The 24,061-nt window shown below is 46.0% G+C and overlaps 1 protein-coding gene across 1 annotated transcript in view; it reads left to right on the top strand.

Moving 5' to 3' along the window:
* The window catches only part of tefu (Serine/threonine-protein kinase tefu), a 148,935-nt gene that overhangs the window by 5,322 nt on the left and 119,552 nt on the right, over nucleotides 1-24,061 (top strand). The window contains exons 3-14 of the mRNA XM_084576302.1: nucleotides 225-342; nucleotides 1,168-1,326; nucleotides 5,068-5,233; nucleotides 5,608-5,767; nucleotides 9,249-9,415; nucleotides 9,655-9,792; nucleotides 10,288-10,401; nucleotides 12,362-12,478; nucleotides 14,312-14,415; nucleotides 15,221-15,347; nucleotides 15,997-16,157; nucleotides 19,933-20,165. Coding sequence (XP_084432428.1) covers nucleotides 225-342; nucleotides 1,168-1,326; nucleotides 5,068-5,233; nucleotides 5,608-5,767; nucleotides 9,249-9,415; nucleotides 9,655-9,792; nucleotides 10,288-10,401; nucleotides 12,362-12,478; nucleotides 14,312-14,415; nucleotides 15,221-15,347; nucleotides 15,997-16,157; nucleotides 19,933-20,165 — 1,764 coding nt within the window. The remainder of the gene's footprint in view (nucleotides 1-224; nucleotides 343-1,167; nucleotides 1,327-5,067; nucleotides 5,234-5,607; nucleotides 5,768-9,248; nucleotides 9,416-9,654; nucleotides 9,793-10,287; nucleotides 10,402-12,361; nucleotides 12,479-14,311; nucleotides 14,416-15,220; nucleotides 15,348-15,996; nucleotides 16,158-19,932; nucleotides 20,166-24,061) is intronic.

Below are 24,061 nucleotides of genomic sequence, written 5' to 3' on the forward strand. Positions count from 1 at the left end.
CTGACTGGGAGAGAAAGGCAAACCTAAATTATTTACCTGGTGTAAATTCATGTTTACTAATGTATTCCTTTTCATCGGGTGAGGAAGCCTTCGATGTGCCTTCTCTTTGGGCTTTCTCTTGGAAAGATTCATTACACATCACTAAATCTTAAAATTAGTGATGAGCTTTTTACTAAGTTGGAGATCATCTGAGCTCAGTTAGTGCCAAAATTGTCCTTTAACAGGAACTTGAAAAGTTTGCTGAGAGCTCGAGGAAAAAGTCGTCTGCCGTGCTGGCACCTGGAACTGACCTGCTCGCCATTGTCAGTCTACTTCGAACTGTGGTTCAGCAAGCAAACAGGAGTGAGCGCACCTTTTCCTTGGCTTCTTCTCTTTCTTAGACTAGTTTCCTAGTGTAAGTTAGCCCGCTTTGAGGCTGAGTGTTGTTTTTTGAGTGAACTTAGTCATCCGAGCTGTAGGTATGACATCTGCATGCAGCCTAAGCTTGCAGAGCTGTAGAAGTCTTTATTCACTGCTACCGTTTGAGGGATGAATATTTCATATGCTGGAAAATGTAAGGATTTCATAGGCCTAATAGGGGGGGGGTTTAGTAAGAACATGAACAAAATGCAGGTATCACCATCGCTGGCCGTTTTGGCACGCACACTGCAGTGACAGTGAAACAGTTTTCTGTGTTTAAATCCATTGTGCTAGGTTTTGCCAGAGTTAATTTCTAGACAGCGATCACGGGTTTTTCGGCCGTGATGTCACAACTTTCTCAGCAGTAAACTTGTCTTTTATGCTGCCTGACAAACATCATTTCAGTAAAAGCAGCCATAGGTGAGGCTTTTTTCCATTAAAAAATTCATGTGGAGTTATTCTCAGTCATTTTAATGGGAAATGCGAGCTTGCAATTTTTTGTGTGTGTGTGTGTGTGTGCGTGCGTGCGTGCGTGCGTGTGTGTGTGTGTGTGTGTGTGTGTGTGTGTGTGCGTGCGTGCGTGCGTGCGTGCGTGCGTGCGTGCGTGCGTGTGTGTGTGTGTGTGTGTGTGTGTGTGTGTGTGTGTGTGTGTGTGTGTGTGTGTGTGTGTGTGTGTGTGTGTGTGTGTGTGTGTGTGTGTGTGTGTGTGTGAAGTATGGTTCTCCTATAGTTGAGAGAGCTTCCAGCATGCCCCTTTCTCCTGCACAGGGCAGCCACTGCTGAATCCGCGCAAGGTGGTGGACCACATCCAGCAGGTTCTGGAAGGCCGCCACTCACAGCTTCTGCACGGCCAGTACACAAGCATTCTGCAGCTGGTGCTCAGCACTAGCAGCTGGCAAGTGGCGCTTACTGACACTGCTTACAACGGTGAGTGCCCTGCCTTTGGGGTGAACTACCAGCACGCTGGGCTTAACTAGTGATGCCAATTATTGCTTGGCTAGTGACTCAATTACAGCCAATTTCTATGGTTAATCGAATGCTAGGTGCACCAGCATTGCCCCACTAGGTTAAGCTAAACTGGATTGAACAGCTTCAACTATGGCGACAGTGACAAGTCAAAGCTATTCTGCTTCCATCGCCCCTCTTGTGCCGTGTGCTTAGCGCGGAGCAGTAGTCCACGGCTACAGCCTCAGCGCCGCTTCTCCTCTGAGGTCACAGAAGGCCAGACAGAGAAGCATATGAGAAATGTTAGAAGAAAGGTTTTAAGGAAACAGCGGGCACATTGTCTTCATCACAGGGTGGAAGTGCTGCTCCATATGCTCCATCCTGCTCCAAAATGCACTATTGCTCTAAAACTGCTCCAAACCTTAATGTTTTGCAATCAAATTTAGCAGAACCTGGTTTTACCGCTCAATGGACGTAGGAAATTCTTCTGTTTGCAATGAACTATGTGAGTTGTTCTAGTGATTCTGCTGTGAAAACAAGCACATACTTTACCATTGAGCCACTTTGTTAAGAACAAATTTGCCAAACCTGCATGAGATAAAAGCACACTTGAAGTGTTATAGGCTGATGCCACGAAGGTGAAAATCAGTAAAAATTTTCTCAAGAGTGTTGGAAAGCCATACAGGGCATATCTTTAATGTGCTGAACTTAAGGCAGCCTCAAACGGCTCTAAAAGCAAAAACATAAGGAGTTACTGGCACAAGCTTACAATGAAGAAGGGAAAAGGCTACACAGTTAATGAGTTTAAATAACATTCATACACTGGAAACCCGCAGAAAGATTGCTCGATTGACATTCTTCTTTAATAGTTTAACAGTAAAAAATAAACTCAAGCTTCCAGAGTGCATTAAGCATCCACTAGTGAGGACTCGCAATGTTAATGAGCATTCTTTACTCCCAATTTTGCCAAAACTAACAATTTTAAATTCAGTTTTTTCCCTAGAATTGGAATTTGTTACCGGCATGTTTTATCTTCACATAATTTTTCTGATGCATTACAACGTATATTTACCTGCTAATGTTGTTTTATGTATATTTTGTATTTGTGTGCTGCTAATATTGTATAATTTTATTATTTTCATTATGTAACAATGTGAATTCACTCCTGCTTGGGCCAAGCGATGGCCTGTAGTATTTTCAAATAAATACCTACGAGTGCTGTCAATCTTCTTTGCAGCCAGCACTGACCAGTGCTCAGGAATATATTGACACAAGAACAGTATCGAAAAGGATGTGTACAAGATAGCATAAATGTGCTGCTCATTAATGTGAATTCCAAACTAGTGGTGGTGCTTGAGTGCATCAAAGTATTTTGGTAAACTCCACGTTTGATATCACGTGGTCAAAAGCTTTTAATCAGACTTGATTTTCAGACATGAAGCGTAGAAAAAAGCATACCATTTGCTAGTGTTGTTCCAAATTGTTGCTCAGGCCAGCTGCGATATTTTAAGCATCTGTACATGTTTTGGCAGTTTGTCTTTGCCTTGTCAGAGATGCATGCACAGTCAAGACGAGCATTGAACTCTGAAAATAAAACAATTTAAAAAGAAACGATTTTTTGTGTCAGGAATAGAAAATTGCGATATTAAAGGCATCTGATCCTAAAAACATGCTTCAAAACATAATTAGAACGCTCCAAATTAGCATTTTATTGCTCCAAAGCTGCTCCAAAATGGCATTATTACTCCTCCCTGAGCTGTTTCAAAATGCTCAAGCCTGCTTCTACCCCCGCATCAGTGTCACGGATCTCTGGAGAACGCTCAGGGCAAAAAAATGAACTAGACGCCAGCCGTACCCACACGGACGCACATTTAATACACGCACACAGATGCTAATCCGCAAACCAAGTTACAAAAACTAACACAACCTACAAAAACTAAATGATAGACACGATGCTTCACATTAAGAGACAGCATTCCATTTTTGAGCTTACAGTTCGAAGCGGGCGACGCGTTTTGTAGGTCTAGGCAATGGCGTCAGCGTCGAGGTGGCATTCGGCTTGCAATTAGCTGGTCTTGTTGGCCGCAACGGACGACCTCCTGTTAAAGCGTAGGCTGAAGCAACATTGGCATTCGTGGCGGCGTTGAGGTGAACCTCCTGGGCGATGCAGGTGGACAGTGGTACGAGCTTTGGAGGTGCCCCTGGACGTACCAGGTGGCTGAGTAGTTGCTCAATCCCCGGAACAGGTTCGAGAACAGCAGGTAGTCTACGGTGCAGTACCGTAGAACATGAGGACACCGGTACAGCATCCGGCGTTGCTCACTCCCAGTCAAGGCGTCCCTCACCTCTTGGAGCCTCCACTTCTCTGGCTTCCACCCCTTGCCTCTCCATATCGCGCGCCTTTTTATAACCTCCATGTTGATACACGTCAGCCTTATCGTCATCTTTATTGTCTTCTGTTCACCAATCAGCGCTTGCCATGTCACCGACTACTACTTCTTCATCTTCTTAATCCTTCATTGGTCCAAGTAATCTTATCGCCATCGTCGCCTTCTTTGCTTTCGCAAAAAGCCTCTGTATTTAGCCTCTTACATGTGACAATCAGCTTCGTCTTCTCTCACTGGGAAAAGGAAACAAACCAATTCACGTACCCAACGTGGACCTCGCTATCGTCGCAACTCGGGCTGTGAGTGGTGCATGGGTGTTGTTCGGTGGGCATGATCATCCGTACGGCGTCGCATTTTTTGGAACTAACATATCTAGTTCTTGTACGCAAAAAATGGGGGGCAGCCATGAGGGCAGTCCAGTATTTGCGACGTCATGGATGGGCTTCATTGTATATTGCAAAGCGGAGAGGTAAAACATAAGAAACAAATGGGGATAAGTAGAACAAAATGATGTCTTACGGCAGAAGAGTGAAAATTTGGGCTTGCTGACCGTAGTGCGATTTCTGTTCTTCTTCTTGGCGAATGGTAATTTTTAATGGTCATTCCTTACCTAACTTCTTTTCTGTGCGGTTTCCACTTTATCCATTGTATACTGTCGATCACGGATGCAATATATCCCCGATATATATATATAATGAGCCCGAATGTGCTGAATTATTGCTTATTTCTAGGTGCCAAAATGTCCCCTTGAAACTCTCGTAAAAATAATAATAATAATAATTGGTTCGCAGGAAGGGAAAGGCGCAGTATCTGTCACACAGTGTAGCAACGCTGTCCAAGCTACATTTTTGTAGCACATTAGACACATCGAGATGCGTGTTGTACCCCTACAAATGACGCTTTTCCTACGAGGTCTTCGGTGGCCACTCTTCACGCATGGAACTGGGTCAGCTTTTGTGGCCTGCTGCCAACTCTGGCACTATAGAATCACGTGACTTGCTGAACATGTGCTTGATGGTGGCCTTCAGTCTGCCCTGCTTATCTTTGTAACGACTGTGCTGTCATGTGGAGTCCCGTGCACCGGTTATTATGCAGGGAAGCTATCCTTTCTGCTCTAAGGCCTGGCGGCTCTCACCTGGTCTGATTTGCTGCTGAAGGTTGCTGCTGTAGATTTGCTGGTGAATGTTGAAGTTGTACAGCAGACCTATAAACGTCCAATGTCATTCTGTTGCTGCAGCACCTAAGGTGACGCAATAGCTGGCTTGATTTGACCTCTGAAGTATTTGAATCAGACCTGAGACTCATAAGTGATGTTTATTGAATCCCCCTTGAACAGGCCTGGTTGACCTGGTGTGTGGACTGCTGCGGTCGAGCAAGGGGGACGCTGACATTGTGGGTCTCAGCAATGCCCTCCACCACCTGGTGGCCACGGGTTTCTACCAGGACGATGCACACCTCGAGACTGTCCTCAAGACGCTGGCCGCCTCCTTTGTCAAGCTCAGGTTCGTCTATGGACGTGCCTCTCAATGAGATTGTGAGGCCATATGCTTTGCCACTGTTCTCAAAGGCGTCTGTTGAATGTGTATACCGTATATTGCTAACTATAAGCTGACTCCCCCATTATTTCCTTTCTGCACTCAATTAAGCAAGAACTCTAGGGAACGTCTTTAGGGAGGGAATATAGGATGACTTACTAGCACAGTTAGGGTTGTTGAGCGGTTGAAAATCCCTAGCTTAAAGTTTGGGTCCAGGGTAGTTGTGTTCTTTCCTAGAGGTGGCATAATGGCGTTCAATCCTCCAGATTTTATACAAGCCACGGTTTTGGAGTTCGAAGCGCAGTCTTTCAGTGCACATGCCTGTTTGCCACCCTGTGCAGGGAGATGGGCACAGTGGGACCTGTGGTTCTGCAGCTGTCCACCCTGGTGGATGTGGGCCGGCGACTGGCTGGCAAGCGGCGCCACCTGCTGTGTGCCATGGGGGAGCGCATCGCACGTTCCCTCCTTGTGCTGTTCAATTGGAACTCGCTTCAGATCAAGGTTTGTTGCCAGTAATCCTGTTAAGACCGCCTCTCTTCATTTCCACAGAAGATTGACGCCACCTGAGGAAGCTGGCACGCAGTCACTGTCAGCAGAGCACTTTCTAACATGACAGAGGCCCCGTTCTGCTGAAAGTATGGCGTTTTTGGCATTCTGAGTGAAGAATCACGGGCATAGCTATGTCAGGTGACATGGCCACGCACAGTTTGAACGGCAGGTTGTGTGATGTCACACAACCACCTGACATGGAAGGTGCTGCCAGCTCAAACTTCTCATTTGAGATGGGAAAGTGAAATCCTAATCAAACCTTCCGACGACTTTTGGGTGAGGAGTAAGACATGCTACTCTTAGGCCACGCAGGCACATCGGTACAGCTTGGTTCAAGTGGGACTTTACTGGAATTTACTGTGTATTGGCAGCCAGTAATTTAAAGAAAAAGGAATTGTCAGCCAAAACAACCTTCGTACGTGCATACAGGTAATTTTCTTTTGGCCACATAAAATTGTTACGACTATGAACGCGTTCTGTGCACTGTGCCCGGCATGGAACCCCGAACGCACGGTCCGTAAGTGGTGCAAACTTGTCTTACGCATTCGGTGTTCGCACCAGAAAGGACAAAACGCTAGGCTGTGCGAAAGCCAGAATGCTGTGCAGGAGCATTGTGCGCACCCTACTGTGTAAGGAGATGTGAGCGTTGCGTTTTCTTGCCCACACTAACTCATGTGAGCAGGGATGGAATACATAAAAAGAGAAGCACAATGTTTGCCCTGGCATCTCAACTTGCAAGCCGTGTGCCACCTCAGAAAATGAACTTCCAACATTTTTATTTATATCCATGGCACACTCTGCATGTGTGGTAACTTTATATGAGAGGTTTCTTCTTGTTCTTTTATCTTTTTTATTTTTTGCAACACACGTCATTTGGTTGAAAAAGCGACAGTCACCTGGGCCAATCGAGGGAACATCCGTGGCGACGTCGAGCTCAGATTACCAAGGATGGAACAAATTTGCATTCAAATTAACAAGTTGCTTTGCCCATTGTGGAATGTGCACCTTCTTATGGTGGCTTCAGGCGAACCCGAATAATTCAAATTTTTGTTATATCCAACTCACAGAATATCCCCTTGAAAATCCCATGTAAAAGTGTAGAAAAGCTGCTTCGGATATCGAACTCCAATTTCACCGGTCAATCGATATATCGAACTTCGCACTACGCACTGGAATGTGCGCCTTCCCCAAAGACGATCGCATCGCCCTCGGCCGTTTGCCGCGTGCCGTTTTCAAACCACACGACGGCCGGTCTAGAGCAGTGCTGTGCCCTTTCCCCAAAGGTGTGTTATGGTGATCGTTTGCTGCGTGGCAGCATGTGACGTTTCAAGCCACGTGCATGAAAGAACAAGGGGGAATCGGTTTGGCAACAGCTGGTACGGAGCGGACGCAGCCAGTGCAGCCGTGGTGTTCAGGAGAGAAGAAAAACTCGATAGAGCAAAGCGCAAGGGTGTGCCCATTTTTCTGCCGAGCTTTCTCTCTCCTTCCTCTCTCTTTCCTGGTCTTCGTTCACAGCAGCACACACTACGCATGCGCTGACAAGCCAGCTCAGCCCGTGGCAGACCGTAGCCTCCTCTATTTTTCATGTCTGGCCATCGGCGCCAAAGTCAATGAGTGCCGATGGTCGCACTTTTTGTCAAGGCTGCATAGTATATATAACACCCTCTCCAAAGTTCCTCGCACTTTGCCCGCGAGGGGCAGTGGGAGTCTTGATTTTGCTTGAGCAGCCGTTTTGGAGCTGATAATGAGGCATGGAAAATAGAGGAGACTGGTTATGGGCAGACAGAACGTCGGACGCTTTCTCCAGTGTGTTTTTGAACCCTCTGCGCGCGGCGGGTAACGTGCGTCATGTGTCATTGTGCAGTATGTGAAGCATAGCGTAAGCTATGGGGGCTGCAGACGTTAAGAAGCGACAGGTTTGTTTTCTTTTTTCTCCTTTTTTTTTTTTGTTTTTGTTGCAAGAGTCGTCCATCCTTGCATCTTGGATCAACGAAAGCATGAGGTCAGCTGCAACCATGACACCGGCTTTTAGCATTGTTCGCTTCAAACCGCATTTGCTGCTAGCACTCTTTCCAGTGATTTTGTGGCAGTGGACTCCACTCTCCCCAAGCGCGGTGCGATAAATCGAACCAGGCTTGTGCAATCAAGTCATCACGGGCACTCTGCCAAGTTCACTCCCTGCCACGGCAGGAATTAAGGTCTAAAGTATAGTAAAAAAAATAAAAAATTCAGGGGGCATTTTGGCGCACTGTTAGGCTTTGACTGTGAGACTGTTTGTGATGCCTATAACTAATTGCTTAATGAGCACAAGCACTCTAATTATCTAATTAGTGTTTTGTACTTCAGTCAAAAACCAGTACAAGGCATACTTATCAGTAAACCTTAGTTCCTGTTCAGCAAGTGCAAGCTTGTGCTAATTGCCTAATTAAAACTACTATGCTAATTAGCCAGTTAGTGTAATCGACTATGACTTCGCTCAATTGTAAGTACACCCTCGCTTGACTTCGTCCACATTTATGAAACTAATTAATGATTAATTTATTAAATCAGGCTAATTGGATAATTAACTTTAATTTCTCAGTCCCACTTGCTTGGAGCATCACTATGCCATCCCTTTAATTGGTTGCGTGGTTACTGGCCAAAGTACAGTTGGCCCCATTTGAAATTCGCGCACTGTGACGTCACGACCATTTCGAACAATTGAAAAGCGTGACATTTCTGTTGACAACTCCTGCTTACAACGATGAGGCATTAAAGGCCTCCGCCTTAGTAAACACGCCGTGACGTGACGTTATCCCTGGGCAGCATCTTGGCACACTGCCAATAAATGAGCTGGGGATGCGACAGCATGAAAGGAGGGACACACCACTAACTAAAGCTTTTTTTTTTTTTCTTTTTCAAATTGTTGGGGGCAAAAATGGAAGGTGGGCTTATTATGCGAGTGCGTGTTGATTATGCGACAAATACAGTATACCATTTTTCAAGATCGCAAGTGTCGTCTCGAGCAGATTTCTGTATATCGAATTATCGATATATCGAACTATTTCACTATCCCCTTCGATTTCGATATATCCGGGTGCGACTGTATATGGGATTAGCTGAGGATTGCAGTTGCACAGGTGCAAATTAGTGAGCCTCTTGATTATTGAGATTAAGTAAAAATGAGCTTATTTAACTAGGGCATGGAATGGTAGGACGTGGAATGCAAAATGCAAATAAGTGATCATCCTTTAGGATAACGAAGTGGATTCCAAGTGGAGGCAGGCGTATCAGAGTTGGCTGGTACAGACTGGCCACTGCTTGCTGCTGTTACTTGTACAAGACAAAAATAATTGAAAGGATGCAGAACATGATAAGTTGTGTCAGCAAGTGTGGTAGCTTGGTTCCGCTGCCTGAAGCTACCTGTGTGTGTGCGTTGGTTTTCTCGATGTAGGAGCTGGCCCTGGAGTTCCTGGCCCTGCAGCTGAGCCTCCATGGAACGGGGACGAAAGGTGATACAGATGATGAAGGGGACCTGTGGCAGTCGCTGGTCAGGGACTGGCACCACCTCCTGATGGAAGAGCTACAGAAACGTGCCAGCGCATTTCCTGGACTCAGTCAGTGAGTGGCAAAAGAGTGCAGGGGAAAAAGGGAGATGTGCGCTAGGGATGGTCTCGCATTGAGAGCTGTGCTTCTCCGGAGGTCCAGTTGCCTCCCCACGAGTACTTTTGTGATTGGTACAAGCGGCATGCTCTGAGGGTGGTTTGCCACTTAAGACCGCCCAAATGCATGGTAGCACTAGTCCAAGTCTCATGCCGGATGAACTGCCCTGTGTTGATCGGCGTGGTATGATATCCCAGACAGCAGGCCCGAGTCCGGAGGGCCCAGGTGTGGTTGGCTGCCGAGACCCTGGAGCAGATGGAGCCCGCAGGAGGGGCTCTGGCCACCGTGGTTTCCACCCTGCAGTCCAGTCGGTCCAGCCGAGATGCTCTACCCTGGTGAGATAGTGAGACAGCCATTACTTGATCCCTTGTCTTGTGCCATTGTGATTGCATTCTCTGAAGGCTGCAGAGCACCAACTTCCCGCTGGGCCTTTGGCTCGTCCCATAGCTTTTATAAATGGTAATTTAGGCTCAAAATGATATCGGTATCTAACGTCTGAAGTAACACACGTTCACAAAATATTTTCTGCGCTTTTCTGCGCATCTGTTTCGAGTTTTGGGAAAAGGCACACTAAAGAAATTAACCAGACAGGAGAATTTCGAGCTGCTAAGTTACACATTTGAAAACACTGTTGCCAATCCCTTGCACAACAGGATTGGCTGGAATGAATATACATCTATAATTGTGTTTTTTCTTTTGTCACAATTTTTTTTTTTTTCCCCCTGTTTGCTGCCAAGTACTGCTGCTTAACCGGAAGCTGTGATGCTGTGCCTTGAGAGAACGGGATCTCGTAATGTGCGATTGCAGCTAAACTTCCCGCTTTGGTACAGGCTGGAGGTCTTGGCCTGCTACCTCTGGAAGTACCCTACCACTGCTGGTCGTGCTACAGCTGTGCTTCAGAAACTGCTCGATGTTCTCACCCAGTGCCACTCATCCTGCAAAATGTGAGTGCCTCTGCCCGCAGCCTCTCGTGGTTCTTTGCAAGGGCAAGCTATGGGAAGTTCTTGACTTTTTGTTTTTTTTTTTTCTTCTTTAAGAAAGGATCAGGCATACGCGATAGGCATCAAAATTAGTGCCCGTCTGCCTAGCTTTAGCAGAACGTAATGATTTCATTCTATATAAACACACAACGCTTCTAGGGAATAAAAAAAAAAAATTCGATGCTTCAGTTAAGAAATTCGGACCACGTGTTGTGATTTGCTTTGTGTACTGTAAGGGACACGGTGCCAGCAAGATTCTTGTGGAGGTGGTGGCACAGTACGGTGACAATGTCCCAGTTTGTGACATTGTTTTGAAATGGTACAGATAATTTCAGTCTGGTCTTACAAAAAGCTTGGACGAAGAAGAATTTAGTGACCGAACTTTGCTTGATATAAAGATCCATAAAGTGCTGCACATGCAAAGGCCTTAGTGATCACTAATTTGCGGATAACTGGTGAAGATGTAGTGGAACTGGTTAACTTGATTGCAGGCTCTGTGCACAACAACCTGCTGGTGAAGATGTAGTGGAACTGGTTAACTTGATTGCAGGCCCAATGCACAACAACCTGCTCACGAGGAAAGTTGCTGCATGTTGGGTTCTGTGGTTGCCGAGGCCAATGCAAAAATAAAGACTTGCAGAAGGAGTTTCTGTGAGAATGACTCTGATTACTTTTCCGCTTGCTTCGTCATCATGAATGAGTGTTGGGCTAACTGCAGTGGCGTCCTGCTTTTGTTGGTGATCTATGGATGAAAGAATAAATGACGCTTGAAAAAAAAAAAAAATGTTTCTCAGTTCTTTATCTTTGTTCGTTCGGGCCAGTAATACAGATTTCATTAATGTCCCTTTTACTGAAGTACCTTAGCCACTTGGCATTTCTTTCCAGTGAGAAGCTGTTGGAAGTCCCCTTTGTATTGAGCAGTTGAGCTTAAAGAGGGCGATTCCTGCTGTCAACCCTTATTTGCGGTGTCACGGACTACCTGCCTGTTGACACTTGATGTTTGCTTGCTGAATGTGGAATGTCGATTGTGTTTGTGACCGTATTGGTCATTTCATGATGAAGGGGCTGTGTCTGGAAGTCTTCACTTATTTAATATGCTTACTCGAGGATTGATGGCAGGGTTAGGCACTGTTAGGAACTTGCTGTTGGTGACAATAGAAGGTGTAAGTCTGGTGCAGCATGTGTTCCTCTAGAGTGGTACCACTATTACGTCATGTACTTTAGCAGTACTGCAGGTCTCACATTTTTCTGGGCATTTTAAAAACCGGGTTGTTTCAGATACATTTTGCAGTCCCAAGACTGAGTTAGCAAAGTTTTACTGTTTCCTGCCCCATGTAATAAACAGGAAATCATTGCTTAGGGCATAAACATTATGTCTCAATATTGTCTCCTTTGTACAATTTGTGGTGACAACAGAGGATGAAAGGCATTGGATATTGTTATGCCTTTTGTAAAGGCGCTTATTGCTTGCTTTTCCTTACATTACTTTCTGTATTATATAGAGATAATCCCTCCTCTGTTTTGGTGCAAGCCACATTTCTTGATCTGGAGTGGCACCAATCGGAACTCTTATATTCATGTGCTAGACTCAGTCTGGCTCTTGTGGCGAGGAGGAGTGGTCTATACATCATAGTGCAAGCAAACGGCATGACTGTCAAATGCTTTAACATAAAGAAATCTCTGCGCCCATCCTCTGGTGCATGCTAGTCATTGGACGGCCTCTTCTCGCTGCACGTGTGGAGTACGTGTGAAAGTTGAACGGGACGGGGCAAGAGAGGGCAGTCGGAGGAGGTGCGTCCAGGTGGTTTGGTTGGCACTGGAATCTAGGAGGCATTGGCAGAGGGAGAGCTGGTGCGTGAGAAGTTTAGAGAAATGGCGGTGCGGCTTAGATGTGGGCCTCACTGGTAGACCTGGTTCTCTGCAGACAAGACGTGAAGCGATGTGTCCTGCTCTGCTACTGGGGGGTGGCCCGGGCACACGGACCTCAGGCGGGGAAGAAGTCGTGGCCCCTGTGGCACGTTGTCTGGGAGCAGACGGTCAAGTGAGTACCCTATCGCTGCTTGCTTGCTCTTTCCAGTGCACGCTTTCCTCGTACCGAGTGGGCAGTCCGGTTGCCTGCGAGAGGTGTTTGTTAGGCTTAGAAAACCACAACAGCTTCGGGAAGATGCCGAAGCATTCCGGTCGTCCTGGCTTTTATACCTTGCCTGGGTGCAAGAGAAAGGAAAAAAGGGTGATTTAGGTGCATAGGTATGTGAAGAATGCTCCAAGTTTGCAGATGGCTGGCTGCATACTGAAAAGGTGCATTATATAAGCTGCCGTAGTATGATTAGTCTGAAATTAAATGTGGGCAAAAAAAAAAAAAAGGTGAGGAAGCATGTAAGGGTTTCTGGGGCTCTGAAATCCAAAGAGCATTCCTAGTAGCCGAGGGGTTCTGCAGATTTCATTCTGAGGATCCTGGTCTAGGTCCTTTGCATTGAGAACATTTGGTGGTGTTGTAAATTCGTGTAATCATGCAACACTCAGAGTTCTGAGAGAAACATTAGGTACTGTGTGCTCGGGGAACACACTTTCCTGATTGCAATGAGCACCGGTTTGTGGATAATAAATGGTGGTTTTACATAAGATGGTTATTACCTTGAAGCCATGCGAAGGCTGTGAAGGACACGATGGTGGCTGGCTCCATGTTAATTTTCACCATCTGAGGTTCTTTCAGATGCACCCACATCAGAGCGCACAATCGTTGTTTGCATTTTGCCTTTCTCGAAATGTGGCTGCCGCGCATGAGATTTTGATCCTTCGGCACATAACATGTGAGCAGTAAAGTTAAAGAGCAGGTGAAATGGCTCGAGTGGACTGTTAAAGAAAAAGAAATATTTAATGGGTTGTTCTGCCAGTAAGCTGCTTGTATCAGCACCATCGTCCTAATTATGACGAGAATGATGTAGGCATCAGCCAATTATGGCAGACTTTCAAACAGTCTTCCATGCTACAGAAGATGGCATAATGCTTCTTGAAGTTAGCGATACTCAGTGTGTTGCAATTTCCAAATTTAGTTTTGCAGATTTTAACACTTCACTTGAAAAATTTTTTTTAGCTGTGTGCGGAATTTCATTCAAAGTGTCAGAATTGATGGAAAAAGCAACAAGGAATTGGCTCGACTTACCAAGCAAACGTCCGAAGGATTGTGGAAATAATTTCTGTTTCGAAAGCACAATTTGTGCTTGGAATTTAGAGTAGGAAAGGGAGGAGGGAGGGTGGGGGGGGTTTGACATTATGGGCGACAAAATATGTATGCGCAGACAACGGTGGATGCCGTCATACCCCACAGTAGCTGAATACCACCAGTTTTCTCTTTGAACAAGACCTGGAATGTATAAATGGGGCTTGCGCTGTTCAATCTATTATAAAGCAATCAATCCATATGAGTACCTAATTTTCACAGTCTTTGACAGTGGCCCGCATCTGTGGGGAAAAAGTGAGCATGCCATACAAAAGAAATTTTGATAGCCACATTGCTTTACTTCATTTTTATCAAAGTAAAATGTAATGACACATCCAAAGATAGTTTTATTAGTACTGCAAAGTTTGCCACTGATGTGTCTGAAAAAAGAGCATGTGCAAGGTTTAATGGACTCCTGAACAACATTATCGAAATGAACATGCAATTTGCTGTCTTCCTCCCTCTCTCTGACCGTTATGAGGCTCCTCACTCTGGTGAAGTTAGGTCTCTGGGAATTATTGCTAAGACCTCACTATGGTATATGTAACCACAGGAAGTATCCGGTGATGTCTGTGGCATGCTTTGTTGCTGCATTCTGCCTTATTCTTTTTCGCTCTCCCCGCCCGGTAACCGTGTGTGGTCTATGGGGTGCAGGATGGTGTTCCTGAACCAGTGCGTGGAAGAAGGCCACCTTCTTCTGCAGGAGCTGCTGCGTCAGGGGCTGGTCTGCTCAGACCTCAGCTGCCTTCTCTGCCCAGGTGAGGCTCAGGTAGCAGTTCCCCTGGTGTGTCGCAGGACCAGCTAAAGATGGTTTCATGTACTCTCTGTTTGCTTCCTTTGGTAAGTATTCAAAATATCTCCAGCACATTGACTGCTCCTCGTGCTATTTGGGCATATTCTTCATGTTCCTTGTTTATTTTTCTTTCTAGAGAAATATCAGCAGTGAAACTGGTAGTGTTTATCCTCGCAGTTAGCTATAATGTGTGATTTCACATTCGGCGCACCAATATAGACCTTATTGGCACTATAAGCCACCCAGTTGGCATTCAGATAGGCCCTGTTGAATCTAAGAGAGCACTTTGTTCAACTGTCACTCATCGCATAACAACAAACCTGCTTTAATTCAGTTAATGCAGGCTTTATTTTGTTGGCTGAAGCGAAAACATATGTCGTTACCAGTGTGACGCAGCCAAGCCAAGCAGATAGCTTCTTACCGTCACCAACTAAACTTTTTCTGCATTTCAGGATCTTTTGAAAAACACTAGAGTAGTCAAAGCTCTTGGTGAGCATCTGCAGTTGAATGCGGTTTGAGGGGACCACCGAGGGGCCGCATACTTGAAGTGCCCTAAAGCAGCTAATTTTTGCAAGAAGGCTGACGGAAATATATGAGCTTCTTTCACACTGAGTTATTGTTATCAGTCCAGGGCAGGCTCAGCATCAAACCGATAATGGTTATTGGTTTTTGTTTGGCCAGAAGGAAAGCAGTCACCTTGGTGCGGGTTGTGATTACACCAGATGAAAACGGAAAGCAGCTCATGCTGACAAGATGTGTGTGCCACGCAGGACGGCCACTTGAGCCTGCCACCCTGCACAGCCTGGCCGTTCTACTGAGCCGTGCTGGCTCCCTGCCCCACCTGGACGTGCCACCTGCCCTCCTGGACCACACACAGGATGTGCCCGCAAAGCACAGGTGAGTCGCCTCACCTGCAGAACTCCAAAATTTGAAAATTTGATGCCAGCGTGTAAACAACTGAAGCTTCAGACCTGCCTGTAATCGGGTGCTGCTCGAGAAAACCAAGCATCAATGCTGCATGCAAATGTTCTTTCTCTGAGTACTCATTTTTTTCCCTTCAAAGCCTTACCACTTTTGGCGGCTGTCAGAGATGGTGGTATATGTTGGCCAATGAAGCTGTCTCTGTTTTCTGTCGTCCTTGTGCCGTTTATAAACATTTCCATTGCCTTTGATCTTTTAAGGCAAAAGCCTTTCTTGGCCCATGATCGGGGCCCGAAAGAATGCGTCAGATGAGACAGATTCATAGCCAATCCAACAGTAGCCACACAACAAGCCAACATTGGCAGAATTGACTAACGTATGTAGACAGTGCGTAATCAATAGCCAAACACAATGAAAAATAAAAATAGTAAGAAATAAGTAAAATTATACAAAATCCTAATCAGTCTTAAGGGTCCTGTAGAATTTTTTTTATCTTCTTGGTCCTCTATTAGCATATACCCCCCCCCTCCCCTTTCCTCCCTATAATATAAAGACTTCAGATACCTTTTTGAGAGATGCTAAATGGTGCTGATATCATATGAGAATACCTGCAACCTGCAACCAGGTGGCGCCTCTGGTTGCTGGAGCTCCTGGTGCCGGGTGGGGAGGAAGGTGGCACACAACCATCGACCCTGGTTCCCGCCAGTGAGCTGCTGGCTGCCATATGCCTGGCACGGCCTGCTGCCGCTCTGGCTTCGACCGAAATCACATCACTGGCATGCACGGGTGAGTGTCACAGCCCTCTTCATGTCGGATGCAACCTGGAGCCACATCCACAAAGATGTATGATGGAACCTTGCAGTCACGTTTTCCACCTATGACCGCGAAAAAGAAACGTTCCAGCTGGGAAGCATTGTAGCCGACAACAGTCGCTTAAAAAGTTTGCGCATCAAGTTTGCCATGTTTTTGTTTCCTGTGTGCCCAACATTTTTCTTGGGGATTTCTAGCGCTCTGCTACTTTTGCAATCACTAACTTCATGCAGAGCTCCCTAACCGTCCAGCAACAGCTTTCCATCTTCCTGAGTGGCTGTCAGTGGACTTTTGTACTGTTGTCTGGCAAGCACTTCAAATCCAGCAGACTTCTCACCTGTCGGAACCTATAAGCCACATATTTCTGGCAAGCACTTCAAATCCAGCAGACTTCTCACCTGTCGGAACCTATAAGCCACATATTTCAAGCATCAGGGACAAAACAGGCTAATAGCAATAAAAATACCTCATTTTCTCACTTAAAACTTGCACCCAAAACTTCGAACTTCCCAAAATAAAAAGAAAAGTTCGACTAGGAAGTTGCAACTGTGCAAACGGGGATCGGCTTGTTTTCAAAGCAAATTTATTGCAAAAACATCGCTGCCACACTGCCACTGTGTAGTTACTTCAGCTAAACCTCTATGTAACGCACCCCCTTGTAGCGAATTCCTCGATACAATGAAGATTTTCAATTCCCCAATGCAGCCTCCATTGCAGTGCCTACATTTGAAAACTCCATGTAACAAACGCGCTGTGGCAGCGCAGCTTGATATAACAAACTCGCTGCGCTGACTGTCCCGACTGTCTCTTAGCTAGTGCTGAATTGCTGCAAGTTTGGCAGATAGCAGCAAGTTTCATGACAGTAAAACATAAACTCACGTCCATGATCGAAATGAGCGACCGCAGTTGATACAGTGGACTGTGTTTCGCCCCTGACAGTGCATCTGCATCGCAGACGCAGCAGTCTCCACTGCTATCGTGTTTGGAACAATTCGTGCTCTAAAGCAGTGAAAAATAACAAGGTAAAGAAAATTATGCACAAGCCAAGTTGTGTGCGCCTATCGCCGCCGCACAATTGTTCTCAAGACTCCGGCGCCGATAGTTCTCGGTCATTGATAGTGGGGAAGAGTAGAGAGCGGTAGTGATGAGGAGGGGCAATGGTGGCAGGCGAGCTGGAACATGTGGAAATACGCAGGCGCATCTTCACCCACCGGCAGCATGAACTTGTACGCTCTCACCTAGCCTGGCCACGATGCCTCTACTGCCCCCCTCTCCCCGCCGTCTTGTAGAGGCATAGTGGGAGCCGTGAGGTGGAAGCGCCTACCGCAGTCACTTTGCCACGTCACCACTTTTATAAATTGAAGTAATGGGGATTTACTGTAAACATTGGGGAGATACACATGAATCTCCTGTCCCATTACAACGGGCGTATGTAATTATCATGCGAGTTTACGCGCTCTGTTAGGGAAGATGGGGAGAGGAAAGGCACACCGGCCACCTCCCACTACGTCCCAGTCTCTCCTGCAGCAACGTTCTCGCAGTTTTCTCTTTCCTCCCGGCATAGCCCAGAGACCTATGCACAGTCCGAGACGAGCGCAACCTCTCGCGATTGTCTCGGGTCTGTTTGGCGGGTGATCGCGGACTCGTGCGGTTCAGACTTTCCACCGGGGAGACCGCCGCCATCACTGGAGTCGCCTGGTCACCGTACGCGCCTGCCGCAATGGGTCGTGAGCACGAAGCTACGCCAGGGGAGCAGAACACTCCTCTCACCTCCTTGCGTGTGCTTCCCCATTAGATAGTTTATTTCACCCCCATAAGCGAGCTTGACGTTCGCTCGCTACGGCGGTTGTATTTGAGTGTTCTCTTGTCGTTTACTCGAGCACAATAAACCCTGTTTGAGTATGTAACTCGGTGTTTGTCCCCTTTGGCCCGAACCCGCTGCAGTGATGACTTTTCGCACCACGGGTTGAGGGTCACAGCTCTATCTGTAAGGGCTGGCACGCCGGAGATAGAAGGCGACTTCCACGTCTAGCCCCGTTTGAGTAACCCCCATAACACTTTCAAGGTGGTTTCCCTTAAAATCTATTCTTAATCTGGTTTTCGTTTTCCGTTGTTGTATCGAGTCTTCACTCAAAAACTGCACATAATGAAAACCTAGATGTAACAAAAATTACGAACATTTTACAATTTCGTTGTAACCAAGTTTAACTGTACCTAAGGCCGCCACCTTCAGAGGTGTACAGCAGTCTCTGCTAATTCAATCATTCGTGAGCCGCCTGCCGCTCTAGAGTCTTGCCAAGCATCACTTTACGTCAGTGGCTCATTTGTTCAGATGGTCTTACAACAAACAGCTGTCCAAATATTCATCTTGTACTTGAACTGCATATTACATTGCTTCCTGTGCCTCACTGCTTGCGCACGAATGCAGGCGCACTGACGATCGTCAGGTCGACGGGATCTCTGGCCACATAGTTTTGTTTTTAAGGCTTTTGCCGCCAGCCCACGTGATGGCGACTATCAGCCACGCCCGTCGTTTAGAACAATGATTGCCTTGTCACTTTTGAGTTTCAAAGGTGTCACGCCATAACGGTACAAATGCACGTTTTCCAGTCGTGTGAAATTTGTTTTTTCGTCATGCCAAAACACTGCACTGTTTGTTATTTGTGCGATGAAGCTCCAGCTTTACCACACTGCACACTGAAGGGGGCCACAGAGACCTTCACGGAACTGCTCAGAGTTGTAGCTTTCATGGCACTCTACTCTGCAGCACTCGCTTTAACAAAGCGTGCTGTAAGCATGGTCAGTGTGGAGTTGTCGAATAAACAGACTATGGATGGGAATTTGGCTATGCCCTTTGTTGGCTTCTCATCAGTTTCACATGCGTTGGCGACGATGGGGATGGCTGATTCTGCACGGAAGGATGCACACTGCCGGGTAGCCGACCTTCCTTACGCATAACCCACCTCCCCTCAGATGAAAAAAAGAAAGTACAGACAACCGGCATTCTCTCCTTCCAACTTTTCTTTTATTTCCAAATTTTAAAGCGGGTTATATGCAAGAAAATACGGTAATTTTCACCTGTTAAACTCATCAAACAACAGTATGCATGCTTTGAGTACTACCTACAACATAAACACAATGCATCTCTATCTACTGAATGTGTGTGATGGCTCACTGTTATATGCCTGTATACTAAATTATCACTGTGGTCTTTTTTTTTTTTTTTAACCTTTTCTTTTTTTTTTATAAATAACTATGCGTACAGTTGTGCTGCTTAGCTGCTGCCAAATGAAAAGGAGGTGCGGCTTTGTCAAGCTCTGTCTCGTGACTTTTTCTGCACCTCTCTGTAATTTTTTGCAAGGCAAACAAGTGAATTTGGATTTCAAAAGCCCTGCGGGGAAACATAAGAGCACAGAAATGAAACTGCTCTCTCCCGTGCCACTTTCATTTCTATGCCTTATTTGGTGCGTGGTAGTGAAATTACGTCAACACCAGAACTGTCGAAACAGTCAATGGACACCACCACTAGACTGCGCCTCCTCTCACTGGAAACCTGATGCTGATAGCGATGTTTACTAATGATACTAGAACTGCAAATATAGCCTAAAAATTGTTTGGTTATGCATATATAATAAATGGCGGAAATTCCACATGTAGAAATCAGAGACAAACCTCGTATTTATATGCAGGATTTATATTTTGATACTTTTTTTCAGTCAGAGCATTGACGTTGCATCCTTCATCGTTCCAGCTTGGCAGGACCCATACCCTTGGAGAGCAAAGCTAGAGGCTGACCTTCAACGTCGTGCCAATGCCCAGCCATCTTTGTGCCAGGGCGAGCAAACGGCTGCGCTTGGTTCCAAGGATACAGACAAGCGCCGATCATCAGAGGCCGGGTTGTCTGCGGCCGTAGTTGAGGTTGCCTGGAAGGCTGCACTGGACAAGCTGAGCAGACAGTGCTCAGTGTTCCTCGAGTCGGCCGAGGTAGGCTTTTAGTATACCGTGGAGAGAAATAAAAAAAAACATTAGCTGTGGTTTAGCTTGTGTTTAAACCTGGAGTTACGTTTAGGTTCGGCTTGAAAGTAAAGACATGGCTTTCGCACATAGTAGTGTACTCTACGGTTTAAACTTTATTTATGCCATAGGGGAACCACTTCACATATGAGCACCCCTTGCCTCTTGTCGTTGACCATTCTTATTCAGATGTAGAAGACTTCTAGTGGTATGGCATCGTCTCTACGTCGAACTGTGGGGCACACTGCCGTCACAACGTTCGAACGAACCTTCTGTCCTAGCAACTCGCTGATGTCGCCGCATCGCCTGTACCAACTACCGAGTTATCTGCCTTCTTCTTCTTCCTCTTCTTTTTTTTCTCCTTCTTTCTTCGCTCTTCAGACAGGCACTGGCGAGACTGTGGCCAATGTAGCTCTCGCTACAAAAATGAGACAGGCTCCGCCAGCCAGCGTAATATTGCTTGAAAAAATAGTTCGATATATCGATAATTCGATATACAGAAATCGGCTTGGGACGGCACTTACGATGCGAAAAAACGATACTGTATTTGTCGCGTAATCAACTCACTCGCATAATGAACCCACCCTCCACTTTTGCACTCGAGAATTTTGAAAAAAAGAAAAAAGTGTTAAGGCCAGATCGCTCACATGCAAGCGATTAAGCTATCTCAGCGACGAGCCGCAGCGACAGAGCAAAAAATTTCTAACTTGTTGGAACTGTGTCCTTTTGCCATACGAGCCACCCCGGCAGCTCAAAACAAGGTTTCTGTGTCGCCGTGGCGGAAATCGCCAACGTTATTGCTTGCATGTCGTACTCCGTTTCGGTCGTCTCATCCACAGCTCATTTCTTGGCAGCGTGCCAAGATGCTGCGCAGCGATAACGTCGCAGCGTGTTTATCTTTTGATAGCTCCTGCTGCGGCGGGGAGCGAACTTGGCAGACTGCCCATGATGGCTTGATCGTACAAGCCTGGTTCGATTTATCACCGGGCATATCATTGGAAAGCGTGATAGAGTAGCTGCAAATGCTGTTCGAAGCGAAAAATGCTAAAGGCCGATGTCGTGATCGCAGCTGACCACGTGTTTTCTTTGATTCATACATGCAAAAATAAACGACTCCAGTAAAAAAAAAAAAAAGAAGAAGTCACTTCGTAACGCCATATCTTACGCTACGCCGCGCGTACAGCACAACGATAAAACAAACGACTCGCAAAAAAATAATAACGATCTGTCGCTTTTTAACGCTCGCAGGCGTCATAGCCACGTCAGCCGTCGCCCGCAGAGGGTTCGCAACACACACTGGAGAAAGCGTCCGACGTTCTGTCTGAAAACGGGCTGAGCTGGCTTGGCGCATGCGTAGCGCGTGCTACTGCGAACGAAGGCCGGGAAAGAGAAAGGAGAGAGATAGCTCGGCAAAAGAATGGGCACACCCTTGCGCTTCGTTCTATCGCGCTTTTCCCCTCTCGTTCCCACCGGTTCTCTCTGGTTCATTCATGCACATGGCTTGCAAACGTCATGTGCTGGCGCGCGGGAAACGATAACCGCAGATGCGCGCGCCTTTGGGGAATGGGCGCGGCGCTGCCCTAGACCAGCCGTCGTCGAACTGTCCCCTCTCATTCCCTCCGCGCGTAGTTTGAAAACGTCACGCAGCAAACGGTCGAGAGTGATGCGATCGTCTTTTGGGTAGGCACACTTTCCAGTGTGTGGTGCGGAGTTCGATATATCGAACGACCAGTGAAATTGAGTTCGATATATGACGCGGCTTTCCTATACTTTTACCAGGGATTTTCAAGGGGATATTCCGTGAGTTCGATATAACCAAAATTCAATATATCCGAGTTCGATGTATCCGGGTTCGACTGTATATTGAAAAAGGTCAGCAGATCGCTTAAATTTCGCTGCAAACGATCATGGAGATTGTTGCATTTGCGGTCATGCACCTCTCCTTAAGAGCAAAGAGGAAAAATTGAGAGCATTCTAAAAGCCTTTATGTATAAATAACCTGTGAATGACCTTGACGTGTCTGCACGATGAAACAGACGTGAAACATTTTTTTATCGAGCAGGATAGAAACATTTGGCAGTCCACTACAGGCGAATGTTACAAAGAACTAAAAGATTGAGTTCTTCTTATTCGATGAAATTCTGTCACTTGAGCTGCAGGTACAGTGAACTAGAAATATGATTTCTAGTTCCATATAGTTGTCGGTAATATTGTTCTCAGAAAGGTGCTTGGAGCCACAGAAAGCCCATCAAGAGTCTTCATTTGAAAACGCTTCCGCTCATTGATATCATTGTCCTCCTTTTATGTGCTAGCAATAGGCTCAGGAGTTGAGCCATGTTGACTGTTAGTTTTTTTTATTATGGTGTTTTCTCTTTTTTAACTTAATCAGTCACCAGAGCCGCCCACCATAGCTGCGCTCATTGAGGCTGTGAAGAAGGCAGCCAATGCCGCTCTTAGCCTGGTAATTCTAGCAGTAATCAGCTACAAAAGTGGTGAACCACTCTCCAGGCATAAACAAAACTATTTCTAAGCACAGGCGAAGCTTACACTTCTAAATATTCGCATGCGCAAACTGGTTTCGAAGGCAGTGCCGCTTGGCGCAGTGTAGGCATGCTACGCTTTTTCCTACGCCCCATGTCGCTGCCGATCACAGCACCACATTTGTTTACAAACATAGCGCTTGTCTATATTGATTTTCAAGTCTACCTGTCTACTTTTCCTGTCTAGGCTATCAATCATTCTTTGCAGTTCATCCGCCGAGTTACCTAACCATGCAATGTCATCAGCGAATCGCAGATTACTGAGGTATTCTCCATATACCCTTATCCCTAACTGCTGCCATTCCAAGCCTCTGAATACTTCCTCTAAGCAAGCAGTGAGCAGTACTGAGGAGATCGTGTCTCCATGCCTGTCGCCTTTCCTTATGGGGATTTTATTACTTCCTTTATGTAGAACTATGGTTGCTGTGCAGCCGCTAGATATATCTCCTAGTACTATAACATATGGCCCATGTACACCTTGATATCACAGTGCCTTCATAACTGCTGAGGTTTTGACCGAGTCAAATGCTTTCTTGTAATCAATGAACGTTGCGTATCGGTGTTTGTTATATTCTGAGCACTTTCCTACCCCTGGTTGGTGTGCAATATTATTATTTAAAACTTCAAGAAACCAAAAGTTTTAAATGGACAGAACACTGGAATTTAGGTCTCAACTTTTTTTGCACAATGGAAAGATTGATGTCTAAAATGTTCGATTCCATAGTGGTTTTTATACAAAAGCTGTAGAAAATTCTTACCAAGAATTTTTCAATAAGTGCAAGTGCCCGTTTTTATGTAGTCCGAAGCTGGAAACCATGAGCAGCGACCGCGATGACGACTGGTGGTCGACAAAAAAGACGTACCAAAAACAAATATAAATTTCACTTGCCAGGCAGTCATTCGAAATTTTTTGCTTAGAGTAACATCCTTTTTCAGTTTCACACTCAAAGGCTGCTATGGCACAATAAAGCACGCCTTGTTGACGAAAGTTTTACTGGGTAGTATCATCGCTTCATTCACGGAATTCCAAGCACTGTGGCGCCATCTAGTGGCAAAACCTGAAAGCATGGCTCTTGCGGTGCGAAAGGAGGGGTGGTTGTTATTCAAGGACGCATTGTAGGGAGCGCAAAATATAATAAATTATGACAAGCACTCCTAGAAGAATGAAGAACAGTGTGCACTTACGAAAAAGGCGATATTTTGTTGACATGTAGTCAGTGGGGTACGATACTGAAAGTAATAGGGTTTCTCCACCAGATAGCGTCTCAGTTGTTTTTACATGATTTTCAATGGCAAATTAAAATTGTAAAGCCTCTTTTCTTTGAT

The sequence above is a fragment of the Amblyomma maculatum genome, chromosome 8 (assembly GCF_055883805.1).
Source record: "Amblyomma maculatum isolate TAMU_Amacu chromosome 8, ASM5588380v1, whole genome shotgun sequence".
Taxonomy (NCBI): Eukaryota; Metazoa; Arthropoda; class Arachnida; order Ixodida; family Ixodidae; genus Amblyomma; species Amblyomma maculatum.